Consider the following 16,461-nt stretch of genomic DNA (forward strand, 5'->3'; position numbering starts at 1 on the left):
AAATGTGCATCAGTGCAGAGAAAATGGTAGCGGTGCGCTTTTGAGCTAAAATACATTGAAGGCGTTTTAGTTCAAAAGCACACCACTGCCATTTTCTTAGCACTGACATGCATTCTGCCATTTATAGAAATGTATGCGATGCAGCACTGGGCACATCAGTTCGCATGCTCCACAGACTCAGTTAGAGTCTGCTGTGATGCACTGGATTTCTGGCATGTCAGAGCACGCAAAGGTATGTGTATAAATGCCCATAGGTATTAAACTTAATGCACCGTAATTACGGCACATGAACGAACGTGTAGACATGCCCTGTTTAGCACACAAAAAATACTGGATATAACATCCAGACTTGGTCTATATGGTATATCTACCCTCATTTGCAAATAAACCATATCAGAATTTGGGACAAACATTATAAGCACTTGTTTCCAAGGGAGTTTTGCAAAACTAGATTTTTTTGCTTTCCTATCTTACAAAGGAACATAATTTGTGATGAATTCTGCTCACAGATACATGCACATACAGAACTCTTTAAAATCACCAAGTTGCCAGCAACATCTCAAGGTAGAATTTAATTCTTAAAATTCACATGGAAAATAATAAGGAAAAAACCTGTTGATTCATGCAGTAAAAGTGAAAATCACAAATCCAGAAGGTCGTTTGCAAGTTTCTCAGTCTTTTAACAGGTGCTTAAGTGGAGCCGGTCGGTGGAGAGGGCCTAGTTAATGGTCTTCTACAGTGGGAAGAATTTTACCCATGAAGACTAGCATAATGACCTGGCACAGTTCGGCCATTTTTTTGTCTGTACTTGTCTTTATCCTTCAAGTTGCAGAATGTCCCATCCCAGGGGTTCAGCATGTTCAAATTCCATACCACTAGGGCAGTCAGTATCAGGTGTTTAACACCTTGCTAGTGTAGAAATAATTGATGAGAAATACATCAATACCTTAGTTTTTCATTTTCCAGTTGTGTTTTCTTTTTAAAAAGAATTGTTTTTGGTGCAGCTATTGAATATTTAACATATTTTTCTCAGAAATGACTTACAATGTTATTGTTTGGTTTTACCTATTTATTAATCAGTTATAAGTTTATGATTTTTTTAATATAATGTTATAAGAAAAATGTGAGGTCAGGTTCTTGGCCATTTTGCACAAAGCTACCGAAAAGCTATTCTAAGGGAGGAAGGAGAAAATCTCTTGATGAAAGGGAATTTCCACCAGACATAAAAGCTGACTCTTCCACCAGGTCTCTTCCTTTCTGTGCAGTGGTCACATTGATTGGGGAAGGGGTTAGGGAAGTACCCATAAAGGGTCCTCAAACAGCAGAGTATCTTATATTTTCATTTTCTGTGGCTTATATACACTCTAGCTTTGCTTTTAATTTAGACTGAGTACAGACATTTGGGAGGTTAAATTGCATTCAAAATGGCCACCCAATTTAAACTTAGCTCGTCCCGGTGCCGACCTTAAACTTACAGACCCAGTCTCAGTGACCAACAATCAGTCTAAACCGGTAACTGTACAGAAGTTCCATGCACACAAACTGGTCTAAAAAGTACAGAAGCCAGTTTAAAATAAACCCAGCTCTGTGTAGTATCAGACTCATTCAATTTAAGTCAAACCAGTGCATGGAACTTCTGTACACTTTCCCCGCACAGCCCCAGGACTGAGAAAACCCTGGGGCCTTGTTCCCCACCAGCTAGTGCTCTCAACCCACGAGCCACTCCAGGTACAGCTGTGTTTATCAGAGTTCACCACTGCCGGAACAGAGCAAGTAAGTCTTGGTTGGGGCAAGAGCGGGAGAGATGGGAGGGTAGGTTTGGTGTGGGGAACCCCACCCCACCCAGTCCATGAGCCATGTGTCCTCCCCCACCCCTCACAGGTCACACCTGTTCCTCCTACCCCACCTGTGGGTCGCACTTGCCTCCCCACCCCACTCACAGGAGTGCCTCTCCCTTCCACCCCCACCACAGGTCGTGCCTTCCCCCCAACCCTCAAGTTGCATGTCTTCCCTCTACCCCTTGTGGGTCACATCTGCCCCCCCCACACTACCTGCAGGTCATGCCTACCCACAGATCATGCTTGCTCCCCCTACCTCTTGCGGGTTGTGTCTGCCCTCCCTACCCCTTGTGGGTCACACCTGCCCTTCTCCTACCCCACCTGTGGGTCATACCTACCCCCCCCCCCCACCTATGGGTCACCCCTTCCCCCCATCCCCTTGTGGACCCCCAACCGCTTCCAGCATGCTGGGCCCCCAACGTCCCTGCTAGCCTCCCCAGCCTGATATCGGGCAGACATATTGAATCTATTTAACCTCCCTGTGGCATAGTGGGGTCCCTGACCAGCCACAGTGCTAGTTTCCCCACCTGCCTTTAGGCATGCCACCTACCTGTCTTTCCTGCCATGCCTTGTTGTTAATTACTTATTTGTTAATTAAGGTGGGAGGCTGCCCATTCTTGCCCTGATGCCAGGGGGCGCTATCTGCAGCTCTGTTCCCCCCCTACACCACAGCCCAAGCCTCGCAGATGGCATCCAGATGAAAATGCGCCCGGCTTACAGCCGGACCAAGCTTAGCCCTTGTTGTCAGGCCTCAAACGCACACACATTCATACAGCCCTCCTCTCACTAGGGCCTCTCACACTCCACCCCCTCTCACAGGGTCTCTTTCATGCCTCAACAACTTGTACTGCCTTGCTCCCTCCTGGACTGGGCCCCTTAGGCCATAAGCTTTAGCTAGCTCATACCTTGAGTGGCAGATGAACTGTCTTTTGGGCATCTCCCACAGCCCTCACTGGGGTAGTGGCCAGTCAGTTACCTGACCGGGTCCAAGCTTGCTCTGGCCTCTCCCAGGGCAACTCTACAGACTCACGCATACTGGGCTCCCAGCCCTCTGGTTTTCCCCCTCACTGGGGCTCCTCATCTCCACCCCCTCCCTGGGGCCACCCCCTCACAAGGGGGCTCCTCATCTCTACCCCCTTACTGGGGCTCCACACCACCCCCTCACTGGGGCCACAGGGCTTCCCTCCCCAGTGGGCTCAGGTGGCCATAGCTGTACCTGGCCCCAACTACCTCTCCTCAGGGTCTTGCACCCCACAGGGCTCAGGTGGCCCCAGACATGCCTGGCCCCACTCTTGCTCCTTGAGGTCTGGCACCCCACAGGGCTCAGGTGGCCGCAGCTGTGCCTGGTCCCACTATCTCCAGTGATAAATGACCCACCTGAAGGCAAGGGCTGGGGTTAAGGCGCCGCAACCCACATTTCACCAGGGTGGTAACTAGGCTGGCATTTCCTGGGGGCTCCCACGCCACTGAGAGCCCCACCAGGCCATCCACTCCTGGCAGGGTGCAGTTTTAGGTCATGCCCAGGACCAGGAGCCTCCAAGCAATCCCCTACAGCTCCTACCCTTGCCTCCATGATGTTGCATGCAGCCTTGTAGCCAGGCAATGTTTCTGCCTGCCTGCCAGCAGGGAACTGCTCTGTTTACACAGGTGGCCAGAGATCTAAAATGGACACTGCAATCAAGCACCTGCTGGCTGCTTGGCTCCGGTCTTAAAGTGGCAGGCACCAACAGTGCTCTGCCACACACATTCCCCCTTAAAATAGTTCCTCAGGGAGGTTTCCCCTACTGTTCCTCCAAAGCAGGCTCCCCTCAGAGCCTGTGAATGCCCTCAAGTGGTGAGCACCCACAAAGGTGCTCTGCCACACACTTCCCCCCTTAGAATGACATTCAGGGGCTTTGTTTGGCTACCTTCTCTGCTAGCTTTGTCCCAGACTACTGCACCCCCTGCCATGTGGCGAGCACCCCAACTGCTCCACCACACTCCCCCTAATGCCCCTGAATATCTGTACTTAGCCTTAAGGACGTTTAAAGATAGTAGTCACAAAAGTTCACAACCTTGTAAATTCCAGCATAATAAGCATCCCCAGAGCTCCTAAACTTTGGTTTGGTCAAGTGTCTCTTTCTTTTGGGATAGCAGGACTGTTAGGCATGGTTTCTTTTTAAAAAAAAGAAAAGTACTACAAGGCCACTGGCATAAAATATTAGCTCATGTACTGATTTGGAGGCCCACCTGCCTTTCAGATTTATAGTCTGTTCAACCAGCATCTAAACTACAGTAATGCCTCAGTTGTCTTTGGGAATGAGGGTGATTGTTGGCTTGCAGCTTTAAATAATCCTTTCTTCTCTTTTTCTTAAATTAGACTTTAAGGATTAATCCAAAGGAGAGTTAAGAGGAGAGAAAGCTGATGCTTTCTTTTGTTACAATTGCTCATTAACAACTGTAGGACTTTTGGATTAAGAGTTACAGGGCACGTCCATATGTCACCCCATGTCACCATAGTGATGCACTACAGCGACATATGACATGCTATGGCGATGTAGTGATCACATGAGTTTATATGTGACTAGCAGTTACTTCGCCATAGCAGCGCGGTCCCCCATTTTAGTGTGCCTCAACAGCAAAGTAGTGGCTAAAACTAACCATGCACCACATGCTTGCCACAGTTCGGGTGGTTCCTGCACTGTGCTTTAATATTTCCTTTTACAAAAAGTACTAAAGCATGGTGCAGTAACAGCATCGCCATACGGCGACATGTAGATGCGCCCATAGGTAAGATACAGATACATGTATACTTTGAGATAAATTATTAGCTTTCATTTTACAGTTAAATTTATTCACTCAGCCTTTCATACTAAAATAAATAAAAACCCAGGAATACATTTCAAAAGAATTTGTCAAACCTAAGTGGTTTGAAATTTAGCCTACTTTATTTACTACTGGGCCATGTTCACCAGCATGCTCTGAATGTCTTCATTCTCTTGTGATATATTAGCCCCATGAGATCAGTTAGTAGCTGCTTAGTATCAAAAGAGCAGAGGTCCAGCAAAAGGTGAAGCACGAAGGTTCCTCTTAGAAATGTGTATTTAAAATAAATGACCTGATTCAGGAAATCCTATAAATTCACTGGTGGCCCACTGCTAAGAGACCCAATGGCTGGGTTTTCTTGTGACCCCTCAAATATATACAGAATGTGTTTGTATGTGCAGTGAATGTCTTCATATTTATGGTGTCAATTCTTATGTACAAGTCTTCTCTGCATTTTTCTAACCAGGCAAGTGGCTCCCCTTCCTTTACCAGCTTCCTGCAGCATTCGTTTAATATGTATAGCATGGAAATTATTTTGATCACTTTTTTCAGGGTGATGCTACTCTAAGTGAACAAGGTGCTATGTACAAAAAAAATATTTCAGACATTTTTAATTTAAATTCTCTATGTCCATTATTTGTTTTGTTTTGTTCTGTTTTCTGTGGTTTTTGTAATGAAACATTTTTGTGTAATTTGTTTTAATTGTTGAATATGTGCTGTTGGTGCATATATAAAAATATATATGTATTAAGGGCCATATTGTGCATCTGATATGCTCACTTAACTCAGCTTAATGAGCAGTACATATTTGCATCATTCCAGCTGTGGTACATTGTCTTTGTGAATGCCATTTCAAAACTGAAGAACAGTATCATTGCCAAGGGTTTTAGTTGGCTGTAACAGATCAAGAAATCAGCTGGCTAAAAGTACTTTTACCTCTTGGTGCCACTGTGAACAAGACCTTTTTTGCTTTATGTTTTTCTCTGTTATGTTTATCTTCCTAATTACCACAGACAAGACCAATAGTGTACATTTCATGCCGATCAATATAATTTAATTATTATGGTGACATGAATTCACTGCTGTGCCACAGGCTATATTAATTTCTATTTGTATTTTCTTATTATATTTTATAAACAGGGTTTTAAAAAATACCCTCCTTACGAAGATTTGTTTTTACGAGAAAGCCATGTACCATTTACAAAACAAAATTAAATAAAGAATTGAAGGATTGCAGTGAAGTCCATGCCTTAATCTTGAGTATTATCATCAAGAAGTTACTGATCTTTTTTTCTGTACGCATAAAATTATCTGCATTATTATAAATGTATTTGAATCATGCATTTTAGCAGCATTTGTTGAAGTTCTCCAGAACCTAGGCTTTAGGTTGTGTTCAAATAGACAGACAACAAACCACATCTTCGAATGTGTTACTAGTGTTCTTTTATTCTCTGTAGGGGGCCTGTGTTCTTGAATCCACCATCCTCAATTATCCAAAACAATTATTGAAATCTCCTGAAAATCTCTTTAAAAACCTATCTGTCTTATATGTTCTTCTTTGAAAAGGTTTAATGTGGTTTCACGAGTTACTGATATTCCTGCCAAGAATAAATGCATATATCAAGTGTTGTGCAGAAGAGAATCTCTGCTTGTTTAAATTAGAAAAGCGGTGCGTTTATTTAGCTCTCTTGCAGAACAGCTCTTTGGGAGTTGGTAATCTATACCCTAAACTCACCAAAACTTCTCTAATCAAAACCAATGTGTTACTAATGGAAGGGATGTTGCTGTCTGTTGGATAGGTCTGTGATAGCTTCCAGATATGCCTTTGTGGCTTCCTAACTTGCAGAGGTTTTGGGTCAAACCTTCCCTTACATGTGCAATGGTACAAATATCCATGCCCTGGCTATGTTTGCTGAGCCAGCATGATCCTTAAAATATATACCTGAGTCTGAAGGGAAACCATGAAAATAATATCTTAAGTAATATGTTTACATTTTAAATGATTTATCACATTTGTAGTGAGTATACAGGGGGTGCTGAGATCTGTTTAAATGGTGTTTCTGTAAATTGTATAACAAACAAACTGAACAGAATATATTTTTAGGCTCCTGTCCACTCCCATTTATGCTAATTTACTAACCTAACACTTGGCCTTTGTCAGATTTAGTGAGGAGTGTTTTGAAACATCCTGCAAATTATATTTAGGATAAAAATCTAAAAGCATCAAGATATGAAACATAAAAATAAGCACACAAAAAAAAGTTACAGCTGGCAAGAAGTATCTTTATGTCTTTTTAGCATCTGGCAAGAAAAATCTATTCTACCAGTTTTATTACATTAACAAATAACAACAAAAACAAAACAAATTAACCCATATGCAATTTAAATATAAGCTACGGCAAAGTAGAGCTGAAAGTCAAAGCTGACATATAGCTTTAGTACATTACTTTTGATATGATCATTTGTTCACCTAATTATTGGAGCACATGGACAGATTGGGAGACTTTCACTGGATGTTAATGAGCAGTAATTCAGAAGAGGACAAAGCATTAAAAATTATGAACAATTCAGTGTCTGGTCCACTGCTATAGAGTTGTAAATTGAGAAAGGAAGAGGAGAGTGGTTTGAGGAGTAAAACAAATCCAAAGGGGAACAAGCTTAGGATGAACCAGTTGTGAATTTTTTAAAAAGATGTATTTAATTATGTTTGTAGAAAACAACATGTGCCTTGAGTATTGGGTATTGGACACAGTGTTTGTTTGTTTTTTTTATAAATATAGGTATAAACAAGGATAGAGATTTAATTAAAGAACCTAAATCTTTCAGTGCCTAAAGGAAAAGAGTGAAAGACTTGTGCAGATAAGACAGCATCCATATCTCCTCCACTAGCGAATCCCCAGTGGTCTTTGACTTCTATCAGGCCTGTGACCAGCTGAGGATTGGGACCTCATTATTTCAGATTGTGTTATTGGGGCAGGCTGAGCTCCCTGCTTCTGACCTACTTAATTTCTCTGTTTCCCATTAGTCCCTCTTTAATAATGTAGCCTGTGTTTTCCCACCTTATTTCTGAACTCCTGGGTTCTTTGATGCCACTTCTTCTTCCGTGATTTCCCCTATTGCTTTTATCTCTGTCATCTCTCAATACATAAGCCACTGTGAGGCAATCTGTTACTCTCACTGAATGCTGCCCTGGCTCATCTGGAGCGGGAGAGCGACAACTGTTTCATGAAATACAGCTAAAGAAATACAGCTCCCCGTGACAGGACTCAAAAGAGAGAGCTTATTCCCCACTGCATAGAACTCCTTTTATTTCTGCTCAGAGGCAGAGTAGTGAGTTGTGCATCTGGCTCATGTTGGCTGCTGATAGCAGCATGCCTTCTAGCTGGTTGGTTGGTACCATGGGACCATGCCAGTCCAGGAACATGCCTGCTAATGTTCTTGAGTGCTCTTGAAAGAGCCTGGCCGCCTCCTTACAAAGTGAAGGAAAAGAGGAGGAGTGTGAATTCAGCAGAGGTCAGGGTGACTTCAGATTTGTTTGCCTGGCAGAGCTAAAATATCTGGAATTCTGTGATTGCTAAGATAAGCAGTTGTCTACTGCACCAGTGACAAATTACCTGACTAAATGCTGAGGAGCAACAATTCCCTGTAGCTTTACCATTTCGATATAAGACTAGTGTGACATATTCCAGGAAACAATTTTACTGACCCATTAACCCCTATATCTTCATGCAGTACACTAAGTATGCCCTAAGTTGTTATAAATAGAGCTTTATAATGTTCTGTGGGAGTCAGTACTGAGACAGATTGTTCTAATTTCTTTTTTTTTAACCACAAATTAAATATTCCAGCTCTTCTGACAACCTGAGAGCTTGCTCATGCTGTCAAGAAGCCTTTAGTTAATAAAACACTTTCCTTCCTTGTTTGTGCTAAGATTGTATTTTTGTATACATTCAAGCAAATAAATCTCCATTTCAAGAGCATTGGGTTTCTGCCTTGGAAGTTTCTATGAATTGTTGCTTAAATTAAGGAGTATTGGGTATCATTTTTAAGCCTTTGCTTTAGTAAAGGACCCCAAGCAGATTATTGTACTGTACAACGGTAGACTATCTAGCCTTACAGTGCAGTCCCTAGGTCAACATAGCCTGAGCATACTACTAAAGAAGCTGGACACTCAGCTCTGTGGGATAAGAGAGAACTGCTTGTCACTCCCACGTTCTTCTCACTGTGGCCCATCCCTGCAACAGTCCAACAGTGACAAGACCCAATCCTTCTTATTACAAAAGAAATAATGGGTCCAGACCCTTTTTCTAGCAAATCTCTTAGCTGTGGGACCATCTCAAAACTGTTTCATGTAGGATACTGAGGAGCTAACAGTCCTGCTGACCCTCACATACAGAGAACTATGGAAGCGGTAAGGCCAACCTGCCAAGCTAAAAATGTGATAGTGCGTGAGCATTAAAGGGTGTTGAACCCCTTCCTAAAGGAAGAATAGCTCATAGAAGGAAGAGAACTTTGTGTGAGGCAGAGAATTTATGGGAATTAATGGGAATATGGAAAGACTTCCTCTGGAAAGATGAGAAATTGTATGCGGATGTGTGGAGACCACAGCTTAATTTTCTCTACAGTTTCCTATCTCATGTTCCATCGTTTTCCCCTGTCCCATCTCTCCCACATCCCTAAAAAAGAAAAAAAGGTCTGTTCAGGGGGACAATGTGAGCAGACTCTTGGGCCAGATCCAGATGTGTAGGCATGTGCAGTTTGTGGTACCACAAACCTCTTTGTAGCACCAGGGCAAAATTTGCTACCAGGAAATCCCCTTAGCAACCCCCTCCCCCCCGCACCAGCAGACACAGAGGCTCAGTCCTCTAGGGAGACACTCTGGCTGCCAGCCAAAGCATCTCCCCTCCTCTAGTTCCACCACGGCCCCTCTAGTCTGCCATTTCCCTGCAGTGGGGCATTTTGCCCCACACCAAACCCCACATCCAGGGGCATGTGCAGTGGCAAAAAGTTTAAGTTTAGATGCAGTACATATGGATAGTAGTAGACTAAGAGAACGTCATCTAGCCAAAAAACAAGTATAGGGTAAGCAGTGTGCTTACCTAGTATGGAACAGGAGGGGTTGAGTGAGTACTTTAGTTTCCATGACTTTTCAGTATCGTGGTCTTTGGAACTCCCAGGAAAGACAACTGCTGAGATGCAGGCAATTTTCCCAGCAGGACTGGACTGGTAACAACTTTTTTACATGAAACAGCCATCAGATGCTACTTTTTCATCCCCTAGTTCCCTGAGTTATTCCATTGCCATGTTCTTGATATCCATAGACATTTCTGGTATCTTCTTCAGCATAGGAGTTCAGTGGCAGTTTCACATTTATTAACAATCTTTTCTTCAAACCAGATTTGGGAATACTAAAAGATAAACTCTGAAAGAAGATTTTGCCTTTTATTGAAAAGTCCTAGATAGGAAAATCAGAAGGAAACAAGATATTCAAAGTAAAACAGATGATGGAATCCAGTGAACAGTGTAGGAGTGATCAATAGCACTGAAATCAAGCTAATGGATAATATTTGCAAGGCATACCACACATTCCCACAATAAATCAATTTTAGTGAGCTAAGCCAAATCTGGTATTTAGTAATGATTTGAGCTATCCTTTGCCACCTAATGTGTGTCAGCACTTTGAGCTTCTACTACAGTCCGTGCTTCTGATACATTCTTGATCACCAAACACAAGCACATGCACTTACTTGTTAACATGTTTATAATTGGGTGTGATACCCATTGGGTTATTCAGTTCTTTCCTGTGATGATGTGATCCAGGTCTCTTGCAACACTGGAGAAGAAGCAGACCCTTCTCATCTTCATGCTGCTATACTGCTCATGCATCCCTCTGAATACCCAGCAGTAGTCATCATCCTTCTTGAAATCACTACATCAGATTCCAGACAGCTTTTAACAATAGCAGAGTTGCTTTGGAATCAGTTGGAAAATAAAGAGAAATACACATTTAAATGATGATAGGAAGTGAATTCAAGCAGCCAGATAATGGAACAGAAGCTGCAGTACACTGGCACAAAAGTTGTTTTGCATAGAGTGAAAATTAATATGTAGATGTGTCATAGATAGAAAAAAACATTTTCTCTCAATTTAAAGGCTGCTGGGATTTCTCCCAACTTGTCAGATTTGAGTTTGGAAGTTTGTCTCATCTTGGCAAGGTGTTTGCCTTTTCTCTCCCTTATTCTACCCCACAAATTGCATTTGTCTTGACTTTGGAAATGATGTATTTGCCTTGTTCTGTACTTTAGAGCAGAAGGAACCAATTGTAGGACACGTAAACTATTACAGTGTGTTTTCTCCTGTTGCACAACTAGTTTCTAGTGTTCAGAAGAATACTGATTTTTTTTAAAAGGGTTTTCTTGCTCAGCACTCTTGATTTATTGTATCAGACAGAGTATTACATTAAATCTATTTAATCTCTCAGGTTTTGACATCCAAGGAAAGAGAATAATTCACTATGACTTAGAGTCAGCTTCTTTTTTCAGGTAATTTTTCAATAATATAACTTCACAGACCAAATTATCAAGTTCCCCAAGATTTATACCACAAGTTCAAGTGACATCAGCTGACATGATACCACCTTGATGAAAGTAGGTATTACAGAATTCTAGGTGGGAATTAAGACTGTTCTACAAGTTATGTCAAGATGAAGGGATCAAGGAAAGTTTTTCTATAAAAGATGGGAACATCAGCTTCACATTTCTTGGTGCTTCTCTTGGTCATGGATCCCTTGCTATTCTAGATCCTTGATAATATCAAGTGGCCTTTTGTACAGACAGCTTTTTTATTTTAATCCAAAATCAAAATGTATCATTATGCTGATTCCATTATATGGAGCCAGAATGGGTGGGGCTAAAATGGTCACATTTAGAACTTTTATAGAGGACATTGCTGATGGCAACAAATTCATGCCCATTTCTCAGACGTTATAAACATAGCTAAGCATTGTTATGGTGAATGGAGTTTTCCAGTTTATAGTCCAAAGGGCAGAGCACACCTTGTGACACTAGGGAAGAACATTGTTATGGTGTCTTCATCAGAGGAAAAAAAGGCAGGAAATACATGTAAGAGGTTCTCTTTTCAACAGGAATTATAGGGCCAGATTTAGTCAGATTGTGAACAGGTGCAACTTTGAGTTAAATATTTTAGAATTATATTTGGCCTGTATCTGGCATCAGGCATTAGATTTGAAAGGAGAAACCAGCATTAGCCAATATATCAGAGATCCTTGTGCTCTTTACTTCTCTATTGCAGGTTATGAGAACTGAAACCAGCCTAGTCGTAACATAACTTAGGTCCTATGAAAGTTCAAATCATAGAATCACAGAAGTTCAGGGCTGGGAGGGACCTTGAAAGATCCAGTCCAACCTCCTGCTCTGGGCAGGAATACTGAGATCAAACGATCCCAGCGGGTGTATTTCCAGTTTCCTCTTGAAGACTTCCAAGGTTGGGGAATACACCACCTCGTTGGGAAGTCTGTTCCAGATTCTGGTTAACCTTGCCATAAAGAAGCTTGCTTGCATCCAACCTGAAACCATCCTCTAACAGTTTATGGCCATTGCTCCTTCTCCTCCCATGGGGCACCCTAGCGAACAGTTTTTCTCCCAGCTCCCAATATTCACCCCTTACGTACTTATAGATGGCCACCAAATCGCCCCTCAGTCTTCTCTTCCCCAGGCTGAACAGTCCCAGATCCCTTAGTCTTTCCTCATGTTAATGCAGAAAGCCATTTAGTAAAATAATTTACTCTTTCAAGTAAAAGAATGATTTTTTATTTAAATAACAAAACAGAATGAAGGCCCTTAGAGGATTAAAGGGACCGTATTTTATTTTCCAATAACATCTTTAAACACAAGGTACCAACAGAATATTTTAAGATTAGCGTGGCAGAAGCAAAGATGGGCACAGAGCTTTTTAACTTCTCTTTTGCCAAATTGAAGGCCAAATTCATTTCTGGCACAGCTGCAAGGATATTAGAAGAGTGGAGCCCCTTTCCCTCAAAAATAAATTTTCCATGTGTATCAAAGTCATCTCCATAGTCTAACTCTTTATCCCAGTGCACCCAGTGGGAGCTTTACCACCAGAAGATGCATTGCCAAACTGTAACTTCTACTGCCCCTTAGTAGTTAGTGCCCAAGTGAAGGCAATGGGATTCATGTTAAATAAATATCAACTAGCTTGTATACGGCTTGTAGAATGTGGCTGTCCATTTTTGTATTCTGCCAGAACTGGCAAAATGGTATCATAAAATGTTCACAAGAGGACTTGGGTATTATGAAGGAGCCATAAATTAGTCTGTTGTTCCTGGCAAAGCTTGAAGAAACAATTTCTTCTATATTTACAAAGTCTATCTACACCTTTTCATCACCAAGCATTCTACTCTGTCTTCTCTTTTCTTGTTGGCTTGCATCTCTCTGTTCTAAGAAATGACTTTGCATTGGACTTGTGAAAACTAATTTGTTTGGGGAAATAAATATAAACCTTCTTTGTAAACCTTCTATCCCCCTTCTACAGTTAAGTAGGTCTGTATAGGCACCCATCTAGCAAGCAAGGCATAAATTTGCTCAGAGAGAAGAGCCATGGAACCAGCCTTTCAAACAAAGTATTCCATAAATTGTGCTAAGAGATCATCTCGGTATCAGTCATATGGCAATTTTTGTTGTGTTACCAAATAATTCTTGACACACTTCCTACTTGACAGTCTTCAGTGTCCAGCATGCATTTCTATTAGCTGAAGTGAGAGGACGCTAAGTACCAAACATGATTTGTCTATGCCTACTTGCACCACCAGAGGGTAGCGCAGGTTACCATAGGAAATGGACACACACACACACACACACACACACACAACGTGCGTATGCAAAAAAGGTATCCTGTCCTATGAGAGAGAGGAGCAGTAACATAATTGAAGCTATCTGGAGAACCATGGCATAGATTACTAATAATTTCTTCCACTTGAGTGAACCATAGAACTGAACTGATTTGAAAGTGCTGGAAGCAGAGCTGCAAATGTACCAGTTTATGTACCTCCTCTGCAAAAGGACTTTATATTCTGAGCAGCAGCCAATAAGAAAGAAAAATATATATATTATGATAGCTAGGAGACTGGCTGGGCTGCCTCCTGAATTTTGTATTTAAAATATACTAAAAAATAGTTTCTGTTTCTGTTCTCTCTGAATAGTTGCATTAGAGAACTGAACCTACACAAGGAATCAAGTTATAACATTCAGATCAGGCACCAATTCATATACCCTATTACTGTAAAGGACAAAACTACTTTTGATTTCAGTGAGGCCAGGATGTCACCAGCAGAGATCTTGATGATCAGCATGCCTTGATGGTAAGCCTGGAAACAGGCATAGACTGGATCAGTCCTCTTATGGAAGGGCAAAACAGTGTTTTTTAATGCAGAAGTATAGTGTTGGGGTTCAGATCTTTGGTTTTAAGTTGGAAATGACCAAAAAGGCTGGTGTTGCTCTTTCAATTGTTATTCAAATCCAGGAAATGTAGAAAATATTGTTATTTGAATTAAAAACCCTGTCGTATGTAAACACAGAGATGAGGACAATTATGTCTTTACATTTATTTGACACAATATCCATTAGCAAAAAGCTTTGAAAATGGTTTGAGTAGAAACATCTCTGACATAGAATTTAAATAATTTGGACAAAGCAGTGAAAGCTATACAGTGATAAATCCTCTTCTTTCCCTGTACCCCACATCATCTCACTGCTACTACTGACAAGCTAGTGTCTTGGGGAATATTTTGCAAAGACCATATTTTGATAGTAGCTGAAATGCCACAGGATATTATTTACTTCCTAAGTTCCCAGGGAAACAGAACTTGATATAATATATCTTGAGAACGTTAAAGTCCCTTATACTGTCACTTTATATAAATAAGTAACCCAGTTGCACCCATGTACTATAGTAAAATAATGCTTAATAGGACATGATCTGCTTCAGTTTAAATCAGTGGAAAGGCTCCCACGAGACCTGAATTGAATTTGGGCTTCATATGTGCTCAATAAATGTTGTCAATGTAAAATTCCAGCTGAACAAAACTTTGCCAGCGCATTTCAATGTTGAGCTTAAATGTTTCGCTTGATATTTATGAATAAACTAAGTTTACTATCAGAAACCAAGTGTTTTTGTAAGATCAGGAACCAAACTCACAATCCTCACTAAATCTCTCCATCAGCTATAGAGTCTGTTTACTACCATTACTAACCCCTTGCTCTGTAATCTGTGTATATATGTCTAATTTATCAGTTTCTTGTAGATTGTCAGCAGCCTGCTGCCTCCATACCGCCACACGGCGCACAACTAGCCGGGGGGCCACATTGCCAGACTGTCAGGTAAACTATAGCTAACTCTTTCTTTTTCCATATAGCTGCATGCTGTATCCAATATGCATCTGCCCTTGCCTTTCCTATACAAATAGTCTTTCCTGTTTACAAGATTTACAACTAATAGTAAACTTTTAACAACTTGAGCTACTGTGATATATTTTGTAGTCATTGCGTAATACCGTTTTTCTTCCCTGCATGTATTAAGGAAGCTATGCTCTTGTGCATAAATCAAAAATTAAAAAAATAATTTGGGATAAATCTTTCTGTGCTTATATCCAGACATTTTTTTCAGTATAGTCAAAATACATTTATTGTGGGTAAAATCAATGGGATTTTTGCCTCAGCTAGGGGAGCAGGATTAAACATGTCATTACAGCTGTCAGTGGGTTTTACAGTTAAAGAAAAAACAGTATTTGATTTTGGGGGGAAGCACTGGAGAGAGGAAACTGCAAGTCAGGAGACATAAATTCCAGCATGTTTTCTGACACTGACTCACCAGGAGGGGGTTGAGCAAGTCATTTAAACCTTGGTGAGGTTCAGTTTTCCCATCTTATAGTGGGCAGCATGAAGCTTCACCTTTTTAAAGCCCTTTGAAATATTTTGGGTAAACAAGTGCTATTGAAGGTCTAACTATTATTGTGAGAAAATAAATCAAAATATTGGGTTTGAAAGAGGAAACTCCCTCTCCCCCCATAAAAGAGTATTTGAAATACCCAAATCTTTTTCCATCCTTGGCCTACTCACCTACCACTGAAATGTCTGATAAAAAAATTTCCCTCAAAGTAGTAAAGAATTTAAATTTTTTTTCCATAAATAGGGTACTTACTGTTTTAGAAATGGGGAAAAGTTGTTATTTATATAGAAAATAGTTTTCAAAGGAGCTTAAGAGAGTTGAGCAAGCCCTGTCATTGTCTGAGTTATATGACTGTCCCCACCAATACACTCTTTTAACTTGTTAAATTTGACTCAGCTTCCTTGCCCATAGACCAGGGGTAGGCAACGTTTTTTGGCTGAAGTGCCAAAAAACCCACAATGCCTACCTTGGGAAGTGCCAGAGTACCGGCATGCCAGAAAAACAAAATGAAGGCAGGGGGTACATGGCAGGATTCCCTGCTTGTGCACCTTGCCCCCCACCCAAAGCCCGTGCCCCTGAGCTCTGCTCATACCCCTGCTGCCCCTGCCCCCTAGGCCTGCTGCCCCATGCCCCTCAGCCCAGACTCCATGGCTATTAGCAACTACCTCGAACCTGGGCCAGCTGCAGCTGGGAGGCTGCAAACAACTGCTGCCTCCCCGCCCTGGCCCTAGCTGCCTCCCAGCCCTGGGCTCTGGAAAGACAACAGGTGCCGGCACTGCCCTGGCCCCAGCCCCGTGCTGCTGGCCACATGCCACTGGCAGGGCCCAGCCAGCAC

At 41.7% G+C, this 16,461-nt stretch overlaps 1 protein-coding gene across 8 annotated transcripts in view; it reads left to right on the top strand.

Moving 5' to 3' along the window:
• The window catches only part of BICD1 (BICD cargo adaptor 1), a 273,364-nt gene that overhangs the window by 241,760 nt on the left and 15,143 nt on the right, over positions 1–16,461 (top strand). For 6 of the 8 annotated variants that reach the window (XM_006022501.3, XM_025202870.1, XM_014519404.2 and 3 more), the window contains one exon: positions 14,983–15,058. The exons of the other annotated variants lie outside the window; for them this stretch is intronic. In XM_006022501.3, the coding sequence (XP_006022563.1) occupies positions 14,983–15,058 (76 nt within the window). The remainder of the gene's footprint in view (positions 1–14,982; positions 15,059–16,461) is intronic. 8 annotated transcript variants of the gene reach the window in all.

Source organism: Alligator sinensis, unplaced genomic scaffold (genome assembly GCF_000455745.1).
Source record: "Alligator sinensis unplaced genomic scaffold, ASM45574v1 scaffold957_1, whole genome shotgun sequence".
NCBI classification, from domain to species: domain Eukaryota; kingdom Metazoa; phylum Chordata; order Crocodylia; family Alligatoridae; genus Alligator; species Alligator sinensis.